Source organism: Cavia porcellus, unplaced genomic scaffold (assembly GCF_034190915.1).
Source record: "Cavia porcellus strain 051 isolate PalLab524CR breed Dunkin Hartley unplaced genomic scaffold, mCavPor4.1 scaffold_16, whole genome shotgun sequence".
NCBI classification, from domain to species: Eukaryota; Metazoa; Chordata; class Mammalia; order Rodentia; family Caviidae; genus Cavia; species Cavia porcellus.
The window spans coordinates 47,123,185-47,145,518 of record NW_026947499.1 but is presented as its reverse complement, the minus strand read 5'-3'; the positions used below and the strand labels follow the sequence as shown (position 1 = coordinate 47,145,518).

The following is a 22,334-nucleotide window of genomic DNA, read 5'->3' as shown; positions in this document are numbered from 1 at the left end:
GTTAAGCTTTACGCCTAAGGAATCTTCTTAAATTATATCACCCATTTCCCTGTATCCTTAAACAGAGTAAATTATGGATTAAGAACAGTGGTCAACTTAATACCAGCTGGATAACATCAGCATGGCATTGAGTGAAGATGCTCCCCCTGAGGGAAGTTGCCAGGATAAATAGGTGAAGAAGGGAGGTGTTGAGGATTGAGGTGTTAAGGTGTTGTAGCATTGTGGGTTCTCCTACATGTTGCTGTTTGAGCTGTTGGTTCTCCTGGAGAAGCTTTGGTCCCCACATGGAGCATTGCTTCCTGGCTCCGGAGGGGAAGATGTGTGTGCTGTTTGGTCTCCAGGCTGAACTCATCACGCTGCTTCCTGGCATGTACCTGACTGTGCTTGTCAGAGGAGCTCGCTGAGGATGGCTGTGGTACCTTTCAGGATAGCCCTGGTCTTTGTTGTGAGTGTGACTTCTCGGCTCCAGCGTAGAACCCTCATCCCACTAGCACAGCTCCTTCATTCTGCTGGCGTAGACTGTCTGGCTTCCACCGCTGACCTGTGGGCCTTCCTGGCACGGATCTGTAAAGAGACTGGTGTGAGTCCTTCTTGTGGGCTCTTGGACTCGTGGGAGGCATTGTCCTGAGCTCTGGATTTTTTATCTGGACTCATGTGGGACATTGCTGTGGGATTTAGGCTCTTGACTAAATAATCTATGTCTTTGGTGTTGCAGATAGATTTCCTGCATTTTCCTGTGTTAACTCCTGGTGACCACTATAAAAATATTATAAACTCCATGTTTTCATCCTAATTGTTCTCGGTATACAACCCTTGACTACAACACTTGGCTTCTGTTAAACTGTCCCTGAAGAATCTGACCATCATTCCAAACACTGGGTTTGCATTTGCTAAAAGCAGTGAGAATCACTTGGCATCAAAATGTGACACAGTTCTTTACTCAGTAAATCCAGAGTCCTTTTTTACTTGTCCATCTGATTCATGATCATTTTTCCTGGTCTTCCATTTCTTGCCCACTATTATTTTTCACTGCTTTCAATCTGCCTGAATATGATGATCAGTGGGCCCTGATTCTCAACTCTTGAAAGAACTGAACTCATTAGACCCATGTACAGAGTAAGTGGATTCTGGTAGAGAACCAGACGCTTGTCTGTCTCGCCTGCTCCCAGCTGCTCTGTGATGATTCCCAAAGAAGCAAAGTCCCACTCTATGTTAATTTCCTCCTGCAATTCGAAGGCAAAGAGATGTTCTGAAAATCTCTCCACACAGGCCCTGTTGTCTTAGCATTTGGATTAATATTACCAAGAACATAGCAAGATAGTGAATGTGGCTTTATTCACAAACTGCAAATACCTGATCTTTTTTTGTAAACAGAAAAAAAGCAAAACATAATAATAAAACAGAGTTTCAAAACAGGTTAGTTGGAGAAAATGGTAATAAACACATTGCACATTGTTATATTCATGTTAGTTTTTCAGGGTACAAGATATTGGCATGAAACATTGTCCAAAACATTACTAGCACAAAACTTGCCCCTCAGTGAAACAAGAAACCAACTGTAAAACTATCTTAACTTTCTGGTATATATATATATTTTTTTTTTCTCTTATCCCCTCTTTCCTTTCTTTCGAACAATTTCTTCCCTATTTACAATAGCTATTGTACATTTTGAGTCCTATTACTTATTCAGCTTCTCACACAAGTGAGATTATACAACAGGTCTGATTTATCTTACTTATGAGTAGTGTCTCAAGTTGCATCCATTTACCTATAAAATCTCAAATTTTTCTTTATGGCTAGGTAGTATTCAATTTTATATATATCATGTTTTTTATTCATTCCTCAGTTGATGGGCATTTGGATTGTTTGCAAGATTTAACTATTACAAATTGTGCTGCTATAAACATGGGTGCACATATATCACTGTGATATGATGTTTTTAATTCTTCTGGTAAAATATCCAGAAGAAGAATAGCTGAATGAAATGGGACCTCTAATCCTAGTTTTCTTAAAGAAATTTCCACAATAGTTGCATTTGTCTACACTCCCACCAATGGAGAAGGGCTCCTTTTTCCCCACAGCCCCACTAAGTATTCTTTATTGGTTGATTTCTTGATGATAGCCATTGTTTCTGGCATGAGGTGTAATCTCAGTGTTGTTTTAATTTGCATCTCTCAAATGACCATTGATGGTGAACATTTTTTTTTTCATATATGTATCTGCTATTTGTATTTCTTCATCTGAGAAGTATGTATTCATCTCAGATGCCTATTTTTGGATTGGGTCTTTGAATTTGGGGGACCTGATATTTTTCAATTTTCTTTATGTTCTAGATAGGGTCTTTTTTCTGAGGGACAACTGGCTATAATTTTTTCGCACTCTATGGGTAGAAATTTTTCTCACTAGCCTTTTCACTTTGTCACTGTTGTCTTTTGTTGTGCAAAAGCTTTTAATAAGGTAAGATCCCATTTGTTGGTCCTTTGTCATATTTCCCATGCCATCTGGGTTTTGTTCAAGAAGTCTCTGCCTGCACCTATGTCTTTAAGATTTCTACCTATTTTCTCTTACAGTCAAATGCTTGATCTTATCCTGACATTTCTGCTCCATGAGCCAAAGCCAACTGCTTTAATCTTGATCACAGATGTTAGCAGAGGAAAGTTCAACTGAGCCTGGCTCACCGGGATGGAATTTAAGACTTGAGAGAGAGAGCAGGCTGGCCTGTGAAATCTAAGCACAATTTTGTAGGCAGAGACACGCTTTTAAAATAGAAACTGATCCTAATCATGTATGAAAAGGCGATTGTGGTTCGTTTTTAATCATTTGACCAAAGTATGGTTAACTGTGTGAACAGCTGTTTCATCTACTGTGTGAGTAATTCTTATTTAAATGTGCACGCTTGGGCTCCTAAACACTTTAAATTTTTTTTAATGTTTAATAGACAAAGATTGAATATATTCAAGCTGTGCAGTATGATGATTTGGTTACCTACACACTGTGTAAAGATTGCCACCATCGAATTCATTAACACATCCATTAAACTCTCCCCAGAACTTACTCACCTTATAAGTGCAAGTTTTAAATCCACTTTGGTTTTGGATGGGATTTTTCTCCTTTACCTTGTGCTCTCAGCAGGGTCAGGTTCATGGGTATATGTCCCATGTCATTGCACAGGGCTCCATGTTGAGTAGGGTCCTGAACTTGGGGGAATGCTCTGTGTTCATCATCCTGAAATTCTTGGAATGACAGACACTGTGTTTCCATTTGACATTGGGTCATGACTTACAAAGAGACAATTTTAACATCATGAAATAGAACCGTGAATAGGAAAGGTGGAAAGAGCTTAGAGATCATGCTTTCGAGACCCTTCATTTTAAGGATGGGAGAACTGAAACTCAGTGAGAATGACCTGCCCAAGGTCACAGGATGGTGGATGGAGCCAGGGGGACCAGAGGCTGGGGGAGCCATGGGGACCAGGGAGTTGTCCAATTGGCATGAACTGTCAGTTATGCAATGAGTAAATTATGGAGATATGCTAGACAGTGCACACTAAGTTAACAATACTGTGATTTGTACCGAAAAAATCTAGTGAACAAGTAGATCATAAGGTACATATGCTTACCACCAAAAGAAGGGGCAAGAAAACTTTTGGAGGCATCGGATATGTCTGTACCTTGATTGTGGTGGTTGTTTCATGGGTCTGTGCATATGTCTATACTTTTCAAATTGCATATATTAAATGTGTACAAGTTTTGTGTGTCAACTACACCTTAATAAAGCTGTGAAAACAATAAATCAGACTGTAAAACGCAGACAGCTGGGATACTGATCTACTGGTCCATCATGGTCATAGGAACTTTCCCCAGCATATACATTATGAATCCTTCCCAGTTCAAGCTTAGAGGTAATGAATGAATTCAGCAATAATCCAACAGTTAATATCTGTGAATTTAAATTTACCACTTGTGTGTATAGACAAGCAATCAGTTTTGTCTCCAGTATATGAAAGTGGCTATTAATTACAGTAGAATTCTTTTTAACGTTATAAACATGAAGATAAACTGTCAAAACTGCTAGCAATTTCCCTGAATTAAAAATTCAAATGCAGTTTTTTTTTCACTCTTAAAGCAATACATTCTCACAAATGGAAATTTGGAAAATGACCAAGAAGAATAAAAAGGCACTATGCCAGTTTTTAAATTTATGTTTTCCAATTCTCTTCTCCATGTATAGTTTTTACAAAGTTGATCTCAAATTCTTTAATCCTGTTAACTTTTTTGGAATACATTTTATACTATATTAAGTTAAACTATCTGAGATTGCTGTATTCATAGCTCAAGAGTTAAATGTTTGACATTTGATGAGGTTCAACCAAATTGCAAAAACATCTACCAAAATCATCAAGCATTCTTTGTAAACACACACTTATTGGCTATTTAAAATTCCATCATGTCACTATCTGCAGATATTTAACTTTTATTGAATCATATGATTGACCATTATAAATAATGGTTATTTATAAATAATTATGAGTGATTATAAGTCATGTTATAAAGTGTCCTCATTCTTTGCTTTCACAGAATAGTCTCTTTAAAACACATTCTCTTACTTTTGTATTAAAAATTAGTGTTTTATTAAAGAAGCTTGAAATCTGATAATTCATTATTCTGAAATATGATCCTTGGTGCATTTCATGATCTTTGTTTTCTGCATTTAAAGGCATTTAAGAGGTCACAATTTTTTTCACCAAAAAGCATGTAAGCATTAGAGGGCATATAGATGTTCTTTGATTTAAAATAAGGTTATATCCTGGTATATCTGCTGTACACTGAAAGTATTGTAAGTTGAAAATGCATTTAATCTGTCTAAACTATTCAATGTGTCACAGCTTAGCAACACAGCACATGGTTGGAGTATCCATGATGTGCCCCTGTGATTGTGTGTTGATTGAGAGCTATGGCTCACTGCTACTGCCCACCATCAAGAGAGAGAAGAGAGAATCATCCTCATATTGCTAGCCCAAGAAAAGATCAAAATTCCATGTAAAGTTTCTACCGCATATGTATCACTTATATGCCATCATAAAGTCGAGAAAACTCAAGTCAAACCATTGTACATGAAAGCTGAGGTCTACCTGAATTATGAATCTGATTAAGTTCATTCCCAAAAACTGCAGGAAATCTTTAATTACCAGAGATGGGTACTACCCAAAGTATGGTCCATAGACTGGTATCATTCACAAGTGTTCATCAGAAATTTTTTTTCTAGAAATTTTTATAGCACTAGAGATTTTATTGATATGTTCCCACCTGTTTGAACCATTGGTGGCACACACGTGACTGTCCCATCAGGTGACTTGTACCACTAGGTGAAACTGTCCCGTGTGGACAGTTATGCATGTACCACCAGGGGCTCAGAGCCACCTTACAGCAAGATGTACAAATTACACTCCTGTCATAAATGTTTTAATTCCAAAAAATGCTTTTAGAAACTTTTTTAGTATTTGAGCATGTCACAGAACCCAAGCATAACATCATTTTTGGTTTTATGTTTTAGTGCTTCATTTTTCATTGATTTTCCAAAATTGCTACTCCCAGGTAGACTGAGGTCCAAAGGCCTTTCACTGTAGCTGGACTGAGAGGCAATTATAACTAGCATAAGTGTCCACAGCTAGGGAATGTGTGGTCTCAGACTCCTATTGTGGTATGGTATGGAGTTGTTAACATTTTTGTGTCTGCTCACTTGCAAGTTTTGATTTTTGTTATTGTTACTTGTTACTACTCTCAGAGAACATATTCTCTAGTGTTATCTTTTCTTCCTCTGACCTTTGTTCCCCTTTTTCATCCCTGCACCCTACCCCTAGCTCTTGATTATGAAGAGAAACAAAGACCTTGAAAACCACATGAAACCTCCTGGATAGAGAAAGCTGGGATTCGTATGTTACTTAGGTCTGAGCTGAGGTATCAGAATATGTTTGTCTGAAATGAACATGCATTTATACCTAGCTGTTGTGACCCTCCTTTCTGTAGCTTAAGAATAAGTCTTTTTCCTACTTTAGTACTTATTATCTACATTGTAGATCTGAAGATAGCCAGCCCTGGATTAAATTTGCTTTACAGCTAAACATGAACTTTTAAATGTTAACTGTACTTTGAAACTTTCTTTTGCCCTACAGTCTACTCTTAGCCTAGATATAAGGTAAACCTAAGCATATTTGGGGACATATGCAATACCTGATCTTTCATTTTATTTATTTATTTTTTTCAGTAGGATGCAAAACCCAGAGACAGCAACTGCACATTGGTGATGCTATGTTGTCAATGAACAGGAGAGAGTAACATCAAGCTTTGGAATGTTTTCTCAGGCTCTGTCAGCCTGATGTCCCCAGGGCTACATGCACATGTCCAGTGCTGGGCATCCAGTGAACGGTGATGATGAAATAACTGGCTTTAGTTAAATAATTTGCTATTTACAGCTTCTCTGTTTATGAATCAGTTAAAAGCCCTTTTAAGTGAAATTGGATAGACTACAAAGTGTTGGTTTCATGTGTTTTATTTGCAGTTTAATCAGCGTGATCCAGCTGCTGGAGTTGGGAGAGGCGAGCCGGGGTTTTAATTATCCCTGCTTTGCCCGAGTTAGGAATTCCCAATGGTGCCGTCTGCACGAAGATGCCAAAAACCGCATTGTTCTTTAATTAGCTGTTGTAATTGTTTTAGTCTAATCTCCGTGATTAGCAGCAGCATTAAATACAGCAGGAAGAAAAGGCCTGTCCTCTATGCGCTGCCCCAGTAAACAGAGCCTCTCTCCCTTCTGGAGAGGGGTACTGTAGAAAATCAATTAGAACTCAACCAGTGCTGATTGGAAGATGATAAAGAGCAACCATCATGAGCAGCCATGGCTCTGGGGAGTCATATTATGACCCCCAGTTGCATCCACATGGAGATCCCTGTGACCCTGACCTGTCATAGTAACATTTGAATGGGGCTGCCTGGATGGCTCTGTCCCTCTCTGGATGTGGAGAAATGGGCTGGATTGGTAGCAGCTGTTGTTTTGGCTGTAGGTTCTCTGCTTCACAAATTCAACTGCAGCTTTTACTGGGCATTTGTTTTGTGCCAGGCATCATGCCAGGTGCCTGGGGACATTGCATCAAGCAATGCTGACGTGGTCCCTGTCTTCAGAGAGTCTGTAGTCTGGAGGAAGAAACCTATGTTATTCAAACACTTGTACACACAAGTGATTCATTATAAATTGCAAAGTACTATGAAGGGGAGCTAGGAAGGAGTTTAACAAGGGTAACCCACCAGGTCAAGTGAATGTGGGGTTCAAGAATGTGTACTAGAGATACGAAGGATGGACTGAGATCCAGTGAGTGAAAAAGAATTAACTAGGCAAAGAGGCCAGAGAAAGGGAGCATAAGGGAGAAAGAACAACATGTGAGAAGGTCCTCGGGTGGGTGGAGTTAGATTTTTCCTGCTCATCATTCCGTGAGGGGCAGGACTGTCTAGTAGGAACAAACCAGATTCTGCATACAAGCTTCCTGGGTTCAAATCTCATTCCTTTCATTTGCTAGATCTGTGAAATTCTTCGTCCCACTATGCTCCTGTATTCCTAGGAGACAGTGATGCTTGTAATGATGATGATGTAATCAATGTGTCTAGTTGACAGGATTATAGTGAGGGTCAATGTAGTTTCTATAAGTAAGACATTTTGGGTGCTGCTGGATGGATGGTAAACTTCAGGGTGTGTGAGCTGCCATCATTAGCTTTTTGGGCATAACCTTTACTTAGAAATCAAACAAAACAGACTGTGAAAGAGCTTTGTGTCCTTTGCTTGGTGACATAACCTCAATGTCTTCTCACTGAGGGCAGTATTACCTAACTGTGAGTTGCCCTGTGGGTTAAGTACTTTGGCGTGTGGCTTAACTTCACAGTAGCCCGCTGTAGACGAGGTTGCCAGGATTCATGAACATCTGCATGGTGTGTGACTGGTATCAGTGCTCATGGATGAGAAATTGTCTCTTTCCATTTTCTCTACCTGCTGTTAGCTAGACTGTGTCTTCTACCACACTCTGAGGAAGGCTGGCATCATCATCCGCTTTCTCAACCTTGTACTGTTGCCAGTTGGGGCTCAGTCATGCTTTTCTGTGTGTGCCAGGGGGCTGTGCTGGACATGGCAGGATATTTAGAAACATCTGTGGTCTACCAGCTAACGTCAGTAGCATTACCCTTCCCCAAATTGTGATATCCAGAATGTCTCAGTCATCACCAAGTGTCCCTTTTAATAAAATGGCCCCAGTGGAGAACCTTTGCTCTAGGTGAAGACAGAACAAACAGACCAACTAGTGTGTTAATATAAGAGTGCTAATAGTGTTCAACAGTTTAGTGACTTAATGAAACCTTGTCTTAAAAAGTAATTAAATAAATAAATAAATGGATGGGAATGATGCTTAGTATACATACCCTGGGTTCAATCTACAGTAGCAGAAAAAAAAAAAGAAGGAAAGAAAGAAAAAAAGCAAGTAAGCAAGTAAGCTCTACAGGAGAGGTACTGTGCATTAGACAGTTTTGAGATCTAAGCAGGCGACATTTGCAGTACTCCTCAGTTCTAGCTCTGTATTGGAATCATGTCATGAGAATTAAAAATCAGTCTAAGGTTGCAGCACTAGAGTCTGATGTGGCTGGTCTGGAGCCAGTGACAAGATTAAGTTCCCACAGGAATTTTAATGGGCCACTAGGGCTGAGAAGCTTCAACTAGTTACAGAGCCAGCATACTCCTGTGAAAAGTGAGTAAACCTCATGTGTATGTGCCACAGTGGTGTGGACCAGTGTACCGCTCCTGTGTACATTTCCTCATGGGTGTGGCAATGTAAGTGTGAAATGTTTTCACCTGTTTCAACGAAGTGCTGGATGTGCATTAAATTATTTAATGCTGAAACAATTTTCTGAGTTAGGAACATTTAATTAACCTGCTTTTATGGAGGAGAAATAAGGTACAGGGTGGTTCAGCCATTTTTCCACAGTCACACAGCTAAAAGCAGAGAAACTAGAAATTGGATTTAGATGGACTGGTTATAGTGCATGCCACATTGTGGCAGGAGCCATGGCAAGGAGAGGACAAGATATGAGCATTGGGAATGGTGAGTGAGGTGCTTCAAAATGAGAAGAATGAAGGCTTTGATATTTTGGAATCAGAGGAAATACCAAGAAATAAATCATTCTTGTATCAGATTTATGAGCACCTGCTCTATTCCAAGCATTATGCTGGACTCTGGAAGCATATTTCTGACCAAAGGAGCATGGTTCCTTTTCTGTGTATGTTTACAGTCTGTGAGAGTAACAGATAGAAAACAAACAATATGTAACTACTTCTGCTGATTGATAGTGCTATGTAAGTGAATTTAGGAGCAGTTGTTAGATCTAATGGATGGGGCTGCTTTTTCAGGGCAGCTAACCCTAAGGCTAAGGATTGAAGAATGAAAAGGAGCCAGTTATGGGGGAGCCAGAAAAGAGACAGTTCCAGGCAGAAAGGATAGTGTGCAAACTCCTGAGGCTCCATATGCATGGATACCTGTAGAAGTCCAGTGGAGAAGGCAGTCAGGAAGGGGTGGGGTTAAGGCTTGAAGTTAGTGAGGAGGAACCAGATGACACAGACCACTATCCCCACTTCTTGGTTAAAGAGGGGCTCAGAAACAGGGTGAGGTGCTTCACCTTGTGTCACAGCCAGAATTCAAATCTGGGCTACGTGGCGTTGGTGCACACTGTCCTGGATGGACCCATTCCATGAGCTTTGACCCTGTATTCGGTCAGCCTGTGCATTCTGCTGTGAGGCTTGGGAAATGTACTTAAGTCAGTGTTCTTCCTGTCACACTCCTGGTCTCTAGCAGAGAAACCTCAGGCAAGGAGCTCCTATGAACTTTGCATGTAATAGGCATTTAACATATTTGGTGACTACTTATTATATAAGTTTCAGGCACCTGCAGAGATTTTTTTCATGTGTTTCTTGAGCCCTTGAAAGTAACCCTTTCACAGTAGATATATAGTGATCGTCCCCATTTCACAGGTGTGAAAATGAAGACTTGCACTGTGGCAGTGGTTTATGCGGCTTCATCCAGCAGAAGAGTAAGTGAAGCCCAGGGTTGACCCCTAACTTCTAACAACGTAGCCCCTGCTCTTTTTCACACTGCTTCCTGATTTCTCTGAATTGTTCAGAGTGGCTGACAACCCATTTGGAATACTTGTAAGCTCAATAAATGAATTTATGGGACCAGGTTCTGAATTATAGCATTGCTTTGGGTTTGTATCATTAATCCCAGAGTTGCATGACATGGCATTTTGTCAAGGAAGCAGACCTTTAGCTGGCTAGAGAAGCAAATCAGAGCGCTCAGTCTGCACCCAAGGAAAGTGGAAATGTTGGCAAAAGAGCTGGGTAATTATCAGGAAGTGACTGATAAAATCAATCCAAATCTTGGCCTTGTGATGAAATTGACTCCTCCCTCCCAAGGTCAGGTCTATCAGGCATCAGACATACTGGGAGTCTGAAAACCCAAGGTCCTTTGCTTCACAAAGCATAGCCAAAGGAAACAGACTGTAAACCCAAGCAAACCCCTAAGTCAGAAAGCTTCCACAAAGTGAAAAGGCAATATGAAAATGATGTAAGTGGCTAATACATAATGACTCAAAGTAAATGAGGTGTGAATTCAGCTTCAGACGGTGAGAATAAAAGAGATGGATATTGAAGGATGCAAGGAAAGGCATTCCAGGTAGGAGAGTAGCATGTGCTAATGTCCTGAGGCAAGAATGAATTTGGCCTGAGAGGAGGTGAGAGGCACTTACAAAGGTGAGCAGTAGCTCATTCCTAGACAATAATGAGAAGCTTGAGTTTTATCCTAACTACAAAAGGACATAGGATTTAACATGCCAGGTGAGGGAGATTCTCCATGTAAACTTGTGGCTTTTTTATTTTTATTTTTTTGGAAGTAGGGATTGAATCTAGGGTCTTGGTACTGAGCTACACTTCCAGTTATTTTTTATTTTGAGACAGTGTCTTGATAAGTTATCCATTCTGGGCTTGAATATGTGACCCTCCTGCCTCAGCCTTCCTGCATGCTGAAATTACTCCTGTGCCCCCTGAAAAGTACTTAGCATGTGTAATAGGTCCTCTGAATACAGCTGCTCTTGTCATTATATATTGAGCTTACTTTTTATTTGGGCATTCCTTCTCCACCCTTGTGTTTTACCCATCATGAATCTCAAAGGAGCCTCTCTTTTCTGGTTGTGAATGACCCCAAGAAAAGTTACAGCTCAAGGAACCCTGAAGAAAGGACACCAGACAAACACCTAGAAGTATAATCATATCACAGTTCATTGCTGCCAACAGTGAGCACCCCCGTAAGTTGGACTAGGTTTCAAAGCCAGTGTTTTCCTAAACAGGTTCTGTGTACAATTAACTTTACTCCCAAATCCTGCTGTCCAAGCCAGCCAAGCAGAAGCAATACAGTGTCAGCATCAAGATCCCTTCCAAATTCACAAGGAGGGCCAGACAGGGTTGTCATTCCTCCCAGCTGCCCTGCCAGGCAAAACTTCATAAATACACACTGTCAATACCCTGGAGTCCCCAGGCCCAGATGACACGTGTAAAGAGCACGTCTCCATCGGGTATCCAAAGACTGAGTCAATACGCTTAATTTCCTGTGGATTCCGCTGCTTGCTTCAGCCTGGAAAATTGATCAAATAAAGGCTGTGTATTTCAGGGAGGACAGTTTTGCACTGTGAGCAGTGGAAGGTGGCGGCATTATGGTCAGCCGGGTGAGGGCCTGCCTGGTTCCCCTATGCTCTGGTGACTTTCTGGGGCCTGGTAAAAATAGCTACAGTTCATTAACCATCTTCTAGGCCCCTCTAGGGACTTTGCAAGCTATCACCCTGTTCTTGTTGGCTTTGAGTTAACACACTAAGGTCTTCTTTACTGCAAGGAAAGGAACCGCTTCTCCTAAAGTGGCAGAGGCAAGATCTAGCAAGATCTCCTCATCCGAGCGCAAAGCCATTGGAAAAGGAGTCAAGATGCCTGACCTTAGACTTTGCACAAGTTGCGTGACCTCTCTGAGCTTCCTGTTCCTAACCCAGATATCATTCTGCCTACTTCAAGGAGTAGGAGACAGTGCTGTGGGGAATAGAAAGATGTCCCTTCATTCACAGGATAACAGGCCTCCGTGTAGAGAGACACGAGGGAAACAGCCCACAGGAAGGGCATCAGAGGCTGGGGTTGGAAAGCAGCAGAGGCTTTGATGGGGCAATGTTCTCCTCTTCCGAATGGACCCCCATCCATGCCAAAGGAGTTGGCATTTCAGCCAAGAGACAGAGGAGCAAGGTGGGGAGAAGGGCCTTTTCCCAGGAGAGGAAACCAGTGCAGATGTTCAAAAGGACAAAGAGCTTGCTGTAGGCAGATCAAAGTGGCTAGAGGGGGTGGATAGAGGGAAAGAAGGACTTTGGGTGGGAGAGAGGTGCGGTCAGAGTACGCTGAGCTTCCGGACCCTAGAAAGGACACAGATTTCCTTCTAAAAGCATGTGCCTCTCCTCTTGGCTTTTTTCTGTCACCCCAAATCTTCTCCTTCCTCCACCTCTGCTCCCCACAGCCTGTGCTCAGGCCAGCTGCCGGGACTGTTCTTGTAAGTCGTGACCCTGCATGACCCCACCAGTGGCTTCTCATGCCACTCACTCCCAGTCTGCACCAAAGGCCCAACCTGAATCTATCCGGTGCTGTTTGACCTGGCTTCCACTCACATCCCTACCCCTTGCCTTCTGCTGTCTCCTTCGCAGACTCCTTCCTAACACATCGGGATCAGAAATGAGCTGTTTCCTTTTCTGTGGCTAAGCTTCCAGTGTTCAGACTGTGAGTTAGATTATACAGTGCATCTCTTTTTCCTTTGGCCCCCAGGAAACTCAGAGCCTTGCCTATTGTTTTATCATAATCATTCTGTTTGCTTCAGTTTGCAGTTTCCCAGCTCTCACAGTGGTTATTGATTCTCTGTCTCTCGTGCAGTGGTTTTCTGGCTTCTGTGCCTCTCGTTGCTGGTCTGCTTTTGATGAAATGAAAGGACATAGATTGTAATTTGGTTCCATATGCTGCTCAGCATACTCTTACCCCACTTCACTTCTGGTGCTCCAGGGAGAGCCTAAAATGCATATTTGGGAAACTGTAATTGACTGATTGCCGGAGCACTCTAACAATGGTGTTGATTCAGCATATGCACCTGGGAGGTGGGTGCTACCTAAGTACTTTTGCTTCTCTGCTGCTCCGCAAGGATGCTTTTTGCACATAACTGATGGACTAGGGAGGTCCGCTGGAGCCTGAGCCCTGCCAGACTCCTTGCCAGAGTCAAGATCTGTGTGGACATGATCCATCCCCCCAAGGTCTGTTTTTTCCCAGCTTTGTCTGGTACATCCAGGTCCAAGGTCTTGGCTTTCTGGTGATTCCCACATAAAGGCTGACATTAGAGATCCTAACTAGTAATGAGAGACTCAGTAAGTCTGGCTGAGGTTCAGGATATCTTGAAACAATGGGGTTTAATGTACTTTGGCTTGGATAAGCCCTCTCCAGTGTCCCACCCCTGCCAGAGCTGACTGACTGACTTATAGAGCTGATGGTCATTAACCCAGCTGTCTGAAGCTGCTGAACTGTCTGATTCTAGAGAGAATACATGTAAAAAACCCCTTGACTGTTTCTTCGCAATCCCACTCTCCCTGTAGTGAGCTTGGCTGTTTGCAATGTAGTGTGGTACCCTCTAGCCAGGACTGCACTCTTCCACTGAGGAAACTGAGGCTTACAGAAGTTAACAGACATTTATCAGAACTGACCACCGGAGGCATTCTCCATGCAATTGTGGACTTTTATAAATCTTTCAAATGTTTTTGCCCCTAGTGAAAGGAAACTTTTTATTTTTTTTTATTTTTTGCCTAAATAACACAAACAGCATTGTAGTAACATTAACAGACTGCTAAGTTCCAGACGGAAAGAACTCACACCCTGTCTTGCTGAGCTGGCAACAATCAGGCTATGTGCTTAGGTCTAACAGTCCCTGTCCATGCACTTAGATCTCTTTTATGTACTTCTGAGCACAGGAACACACCCTTTCAAGGAGCCTGCGTACCATAAAAAGCTAGTGGTGGAGACTTGTCTGAGAGAACGCTGGCCTCAAATGCAGCCCCTAAAAGCCCTGCTCATGAGGGAAGCCTTGTTTGGTGGTGTTAAAGCCTCCCTGTGTGTTCTTTTTCTCCCCGTCCCCCTCCTGCAGCTCCAGCCCAGCCCCAGTACCAGGGACCTAGAGGTTGGTGAATGCTGAGCTCAAGTCTCCTGCTTCCTGGCCTCACAAGTAGACCTCTGTGGGTTTGCCAGGGTGCTAGGGCAGGGCCAGAGCTCAAACAGCAGAGTTTTGTCTGGTCCTGCTGTTGGCAGGCATCCCAGGCTACCCTCAAGGACATCACCAGATCAGGTACTGGGGGTGGACGGACAGGCCTGCCTTTGAGCTATGAGTGAGAGAGACTGCCTAAGAGCAGACAGGGCTGGGTCTCTGTGACCATGGCTTCTATGGGGGGTCTGCCTTCTTTCCCAGCACCCTGCCTGTGGAAGCTTTGCCCAGGGAACCTAGTCCAGTGGTGTGAGTCAGGAGCACTTGGCAGCCAGAACCCTTTTGAAGAGTGGATGCCCAGAACACATCTCGGATGCATGAGTTTGCTAGAGAAGCACTAACTCAGAGCAGCCTTGTGCTAGACTTTTGCGACTGCATGGCCTCCCCTTCCTTTCTTGAATGGGTCACTATTTCTTCTGTGCTTCAGTTTCCTCATCTGCAAAATAGGGTAACAATAGTGAAAATTAAACAGTAAACATACACATGCATTGGAAGCTGGTAAAATGCAGTCAGTTCAGATTACCAGTATTGAGCCAGTGTTCACTACATGGTTTTTGACTGCAGTTATGTGAGATGCCACCGTTTCAGAGAACAGGGGAAGGACGTCAAACTCGTTGTACTATCTCAGCAACTTTCTTTGAGGTGGTAATTATTAAAAAGAAAAGAACAGGGCCTGGGATTTAGCTCAATGGCATATACACCTGCCTGGCAAGCGCATGATCATGAGTTCAATCCTTGGTACAAAAAAAAAAATAATAATGAGAAAGAAAAATATGTTCATGCATGTAAGGCCTTAGGACAAAGCCTGGTGCATGGCAAACACCACGTGGATATTAATTATGATGAAGATAAAGTAGAGAAGGATGTAAGAATGCTTAACCGAGTCCTTCCTACCAGGGAACTCCCAAGATTTTGCAGGTTAAAAGGCAGCAGAGTTCTGTAATCTCATGCCCCTCCTTTCCTTTTGGACTCCCATCTGGCCTAAGCCCCAAGCATGGTCTCCCTGGACAGAAATACCGTGCTTTGCCCACCTGGCCCTCAGGCTGGAATGCCCCTCTTCCCACTGTCTGTCTGGTGGACTCCTATTCATCCTTCTAGTCCACACTAGGCCCCTTCTCGAAGCCCATCCCAGGCCACTCTGACCTCTGCTGGGATCTCCCAAGGACCACAGAGACATTGTTCTCAGAGCACGGTTCTGGGGCAGCAGCAGAGAAATGTGTAATCTCCCAGGACCCCAGACCTGCTGTATCTGCACCTGACGGTGGGGAAATCCCCTCTCCCAGTGTACTGTAACTCACCTGCCTGGTGATTCTGATTCACCCACTGCTCCAGCCAGTGCTTCCCACACCTTAGTCTGGAGGACTGGGTAAAATACAGATTTCCACCCAGCAGGTCTGTGGTGGAGACTGAGGCTGGTTCCTGACAAGCCTCTGGATGGGGCCAAGGTTCTGGATTCCTGGGGTCCTGTCTCCTTGGGAACCCTGCCTTCTACCAACAGCAGAGCTCAGTGACAGGCTGTTATTTTTGAAACAGTGAGTGGAGTCTCAGGGGTGATCATCTCTGGGAAAGGAGCACCTGTCTTCCTCTAGTTTGGAAAGGAATTTGGAGAGGTGGAGAGGAAGAAGGCTTTCACTCATCCCTCCGGGCAGGACAGCAACTGTGCTCTGTGTTATTCTAATTCTCTGGGAGTAGAGTCATAGGATAAGACACTGAAGAAGACACACTTTGTCTAATTGAGACAAGCCTCTCTTCCTTTCCCCCACTCATGTATTTTATAACTTGGATGTTGCGGAGTGTAGACAGGACAGAAGACACTAGGAAGGTCCAAGTGCGCAAGCAAACGTGGGCTTTTCCCTCAGGTAGCATCAGTGAGGGCCAGAAATGGTGCTAGTCACCAAGCAGAGCCACTGAGAGTGAAATGGGATGCAAGTCCCGAGGTCTGGAGACTGTGTGGCTCTGGGGCTGAAGCATGAGAGAATAGAGTCAGTAAGGATTTGTTTAGGAAGAGGAAGCAGCATGTGCAAAAACCCTGGTTTGCATGAGAACTGGGAAAGGACTACAGAGGGTGCTTAGTCTCAGCAAAGGGCTGTAGTTGGTATGGGAAGAAGAGAAAGGTGTTAAGTAAGTCTCTGGGAATTCCGAGGCAGCTCATTCCTGACGGTAGGTCCCAAAAGTTTATAGGAGTAGTGTGTTCCTGCTCAGCCTTGACCCAGCTGCCTTTGCTCCCATGTGACCTCAGCCACCCCTCCATCTGTGACCTGTAGGTTTTACTTTTCCCCAGTTAGCCTCCTTGTATCAGTCACTTTCTTCTTGCTGGAACAAAATACCCAACACTCACCATTTAAAGGCAGAGAAGTTTACTTTGGATTATCCTTTTACTGCATGGCTGTCTGGCTCCAAGACAGAAACAGAGTGGAGAGGGGCACAAAGAAGGGAAAGTTGCTCCTCCCATGGCAGCCAGGAATCAAGAGAGAGAGAGAGAGAGAGAGAGAGAGAGAGAGAGAGAGAGAGAGAGAGAGAGAGAGAGAGAAAATAAAGGAATTGGGTGTAAGGGGAAAGAGGAAGAAAGAAGGAGAAGAGGAAGCTAAATGTGCCAATTCCTCATGCTAGATGTATTTATTATGTATCAAAACATAGACTAATAAAAATAGGGGGGAAAGAATTCACCCTTCCAGGTCACACCCCCAATATCCTACCCCCCTGGGCTCTTTCCTAACCATACATTTACCCCATGATCCAGTCACCTCCAAAAGACCCACTTCCAACACCAGAGACTTTGGGGGCATATTTTAGATCTAAATCATAACAGTTGCTGAATGTCCTCTGCCTACATTAAGTTTAAATACGAGAGACAGGGTTTTTTCCACATTGGAGCCATAGCTGGGAATGTACTTCTTAACTCTGTAGCTCTGAGTGTTTGTGCCCACAGTGGCTCATGCAGGAATACTGAGTCATCATCTCCATAGAGCCTCTTTGGAGGCAGAGTGGTGTGCATGTTTACTGCAAATACACACAAACTCTTCAAGCCTGGGAAAACAGATTCTCAGAAAATTTCCCCACTTAACAAGGCACGGCACAGCCTGTACACTTCAGTCACAGCTGAGTCTCCAGCAATGGGAGCTGGACCGAGGCAGCCAGGGAAAGCCCAGAGAGTTCCTGCCTTCTCTCAACCAGCATTTGCCACATGAGGGTTAGGTTTATCAGACATAATTTCAGTAAATATGCTACCAGCGAACATCTGGCAATGATCAGAGGCTTTTTGTGACGAGGGGATGCTAATGGCATCCCCCCGAAGAGTAGAGGCAGGGATGCTGCAGTCCACAGATCCTGTCCCCCAATTCACAGTGACCCAGCCCCACACGCCAGCAGTGCTGAGGCTGAGAACACCCTCAGTTTTCGTGGCCTCCTTCCCGCCTCTCTATGAGCAAACTAGGCTCTGTGCTAGACATTTGTTTTTTCATGGGCTTCCTTTGCTTCTTCCTTTGACATTTGCCTTCATCTGTAGATCTCTTGCCTCTATCCTAGATTTATGTAGAATGTACTATTCTATCAGGCATCATGCTAAACTCTTTTTATAGTTTACTTCTAATGCTTAGGACAGTAAAAGATAGATGTTATTTTTCCCACAGAAATTAGCACAGCTCATTTATTGGATAGCTTATGCCAAGTATTAGGCTGAGTACAGATTTCTAGTCCTCAACTCAAGTCAGACTTGACTTATGTTTTCTAATTCCATTTATCCCCATGTAGAAACTGGGTCTTGGGTAACAGCAGCATCTCATTCAAGTTCAGATCCCTGGGAAGTACAAAAACTAGGGGTTGAGGCAAGCTCTGGGCTAGTGAGCAAAAGCTCAGACAAGCACACTAGGACTGAGTCAGCATGCCAGGGTGCAGGCAGAACAATAGTCTTCATATCCCACCTTCCTTGGGAAGGGAGGGAGCAGTGGCTACCATGGAGTCTTTTCCTCACCTTCTGGCCCTGTCCCTGTCCTGGAGGCACTTCTCATAGCAACATTTAAGCAAGTTTTGTCAATTTCAGCACACTACTGACATCTCTATCTGGCTTGTTCTTTGTTGTGTGTATACAGGAGAGGAGAAGTGTCAGGCCTGTGTATTGTTGGGTGTTGTGACGGTTAGTCTCCATTGATGGCCTTGAGGGATGCCTAGCAATTTCGTAAAGCACACTTCTGAGTGTGTCTGGGTGGGTCATTTGTTGTGACCTTGGAGACTCTACCTGGTCTCTGGCCCCTTCCTCTCTGTCTCTTTCCTGCTGCCATTGGTTCTTGGCTACAATGGATTGAACAGCTTTGCTGACCACACCCTTCCACCATGGTGTTACTGCCCCAGAGCCAGCTGGCCATGCGTGAGACTGCAGCCAAATCAAACCTCTCCTCCTTAAAATTGTGTGTGTCAAGTACTTTGTCTCAGTCACAAATAAGCTGACCAATACAATTGTTTAGCCATATCATCCACCTCTATCCACCAGTTGTAATGGCACCTCACCTTATCCCAGTCTGATAGTTACGATATCCACAAATATTCCACGTATTTTTTTTTTTTTTTTTTGTGTGTGTATTTAACTCAGTACCTTCACTATGAACTATATCTCTGGCCTTTAGTTTTTATTTTGAGTCACCAAGTTGCCCAGGTTGGGCTCTAACTTGTAATCATCCTACCTTTGCCTCCCAGAGTGCTGGCATAGCAGGCTGGTGCCACCTTGCTCAGCACCTCCAGATGGTCCCAAATGTTATCTGGTGGACGGACACCTCTTATGCCATCATCACTACTGCTCCAATAGAGAGTCATTGCCCTCAGGTTAACAGCTCATCCATTTTATAGGAGAGGAAAGCAAGGCCCAGGGAGAGAGGTCAGCTTCCCCAGGGCTGGTAACCAGTAAATGGCAGTGTCTGGGACTGAGCACAGGGCACTTGGGCTCCCAGCAACCATCACTATGGGCACTATCTTGGGAGACTGGGTTTGGTGTGTGTCCTTTTCAGATCTCCTTATCCCACAGCCTTGTTATGGAGCCTGCTAACTCTCCCACTGTGACTCACAGCAAATGCTTAAGAAACCTCAACTGATTGGCAAATGGGCACACTGAAGCTGTATTCCATCAAATGCCTGCTGCAATTCATCAAGGAGGAACTGAGCTCAGTGCCTGGAGCCCCCAGTCTTCTCTGTGATTCTGCTTAAGCCTCTCCATTTTTGAAATTTCCAGGCCTCAGTCCCACTGCAGTCCCCAGGAAGTGAAGATTGAGTCCCTTTCACCCTTCACTATGTGTTGCTTAGCAGCCAGTGCCTCCACCTCTGGTTTCTCTCTGTAGGAGCAAGTGCCCAGTCCCATTCCATTTGTGGTCTCTGCCTCCTGGGGTGCAGACAGCCTGTGGATATGGAAGTGGCCCAAGCCCTGATCAATCCCTTATGTTGCTCAGGCAAAGTTACAAATGGACCGGAGTCATTGGAAAGATTTTCCACCTCATTGTGCAGAGAAGCCCTTATGAAAGATATATTGATGGCTGTCCTTGTACCAGGATGTTACTGGGCTTAGAAAGGTAGGAAAAAAGTATCTGCTGTCCCTTCTTTCACCACCAAACTTGTTTTCAGGTCAAATTTCCTCTGTGCCCAAGCACATTTGATTTAAATCATTTCTCTGCAAAGCATAAATAAAATAGAGATGACTCCTGTAATGAAAAAGAAAAACATGCTGGTGATATAGTTTTGACTCCCAGAAAATAGGATATTAAAACTACAGGGTCACATAACTGCATTCTCAGAACCAAGGCACTGGCATGCAAATTTTAAGGAGCACAAGCCAGTAACCACCACTCCCAGGTGCAAGGTTCAGCTCTGACTCGCTCTCGCTTGTGATCTTGGGTGAATCACTGGGTCTTTCAGCGTCGTAGACCCTTGCTCTGTATGAGACGGAAGGCACAGAAACCTCTAATAAATTTTTGCCTTCATGAATGTAAGTAAGAACCTTCCAGATCTGGAAACCCAAAACTACCAAAGCTTGTCTTTGTAGGGATTAGAAACTAATGTTCCATCTTACCAAAGGATTTTTGTCCTCATAAATGAAGTGCCTTGAAGATGTGAGCATTCAAAGATGTCTGTAAAAAGGATTTAAAAAATCCTGTGCCGATCCAGTTTTTCAGAAGTCTGCATAAAATGAGACACCCATGTATAGAGAAATTACATCTCTTTGGAGTTTTAGATTTGAATTTCAGTATGTAGAGTGAAAAAATGTAGGATGTAGCTCAAGATTTTATCCTCACATTCTTTCACTAACATTTTCTCACTCTTTTTTTCTCTCCCCAGCACTAACCTTTGTGTGCCTATGTGTGACTCTTCCACTGCACTCCCAGCTCCACAACCACTTACACTTGAATACTCCTAATTTGAATACTCACGTGGTGTGTCCCACTGTATGAGTTTGGTTAATAATACAAGAATACACTTGTTAAGTTACTCTGAAAACAATCCCTGTGCATAAATAATTAGGGATGGTAAAGAATTGGTGGCTGATTGTTGATTCTCAAGACTCTGTGGCCCCCTCCTTGGTCAGATGTACCTCCTCTGCGTGTGCTGATAGGGACAACTCTGTAGTTCCCACTAGACTCAACTCATCCTCTACTACTAGCACTGGGCCAGTGCCAGAGGGATGATGGGTAACCGGCAGCCAGGTTAAGAGGAAGGAGTGAAGGCCACCCCTGGTGCTGTCAGAATATCTGGGAGAAGGGGAGTTGGAACACAGGACTGACTGTTTCTGACATGGCCTGGTTGCTTGTCGTCTGAAAATAAAAGTTCTCTAGAAGTCTTAGGAATGCTTAGTGTAACAAACTTCTTCACTTCTTTAGCACTGTTGAGCAGAAAGGAGGTTGACACTTTATGTAAATGTTCAAAAAATCAAAAGCTGACCCTTCTAGGTGCTATTCACACACAAATACCAATCTGCTACCTCCTTGCAGTGGCTGGTTTTTATATGATTTGTCTCTTCCCAAGCTCTTGTTGAAATGTAACCAGCTTTATGAGATATTAAAAGGTGATTAGCACTGTGCCTTGGTGAAAGGATTAATCCGTCCATATGATTCATGGGTTGAAGGGTTACCTCAAGTCTGATTTTGCTATAAAAACCAGTTTGACAAGGTTTCTCACCTTTCCCCTGTCTCTCACTATATGAAGTCCTGAGCTGCCCCAGGACTCTGTTGGCAAGAAGGCCATCTATCACCAGCTGCAGTGCCTTGACCTTGGACCAGACTCACTAGCCAAAAGAAACCACTTTGTTTTGTAACTTATCCAGGTTAGAGTATGTGTGATTAGCAACAGAAAATGGACTCAGGAAAAAAAAAAAAAAAAAAAAAAAAACTCAGGAAGGTATTTATTTGGAAACCAGGTAGTAAGGTTAATAACTACAGACTTATGCTCACATGGAGCACATGAACTTGAACCAAAATCGGAGCGGGCCTCCCCACCTGTCCAGATGGTGAAGCCCAGGAGATGTGGAGACTAGGATAAGCTTTGGAATTGGAGCCACTCTGAGTCTCTGTCCCCTCAGTGGTACAAAGAAAACACTAAGAGTCATTAGGGACAGTTAGGGAAATAAAGTTTGACCTTTGTTCAACAGGCAGTAAGTGTGGCCATAAACTTGGGTGAACTTTTGGATTATTTGTTCTTTGCCACTTTGGGCTGCCTGGTCCTTTCCTTTCCTGGGGCTGTGGTTCTATTCTTAATGAGTTTTCCAAGGATTCCAGCAAGATGACTGTCATAGAGCAGTGTGCGAATTTATTCACCAAACCCACAGTGTCCTCACCCTGTACTCTCCTTTGATTGTGCAGTTAGAGGGCATACAAGCAAATAGATTGATTTATCTTGTATGATGCTTTGAGAACACATAAGGGAAAATAGACACTTTCTCAGCTGACTTTAGTCACCAATGACA

The 22,334-nt window shown here is 43.4% G+C and overlaps 1 protein-coding gene across 3 annotated transcripts in view; it reads left to right on the top strand.

Annotated features, from left to right (window-relative positions):
- The window catches only part of Xylt1 (xylosyltransferase 1), a 296,748-nt gene that overhangs the window by 120,034 nt on the left and 154,380 nt on the right, over nucleotides 1-22,334 (top strand). The window contains exon 1 of one of the 3 annotated variants that reach the window (XM_063226620.1): nucleotides 10,050-10,115. The exons of the other annotated variants lie outside the window; for them this stretch is intronic. Within the exon in view, the coding sequence (XP_063082690.1) occupies nucleotides 10,065-10,115 (51 nt within the window). The 5' untranslated portion in view covers nucleotides 10,050-10,064. Of the gene's footprint in view, nucleotides 1-10,049; nucleotides 10,116-22,334 lie in introns of those variants that run through there. 3 annotated transcript variants of the gene reach the window in all.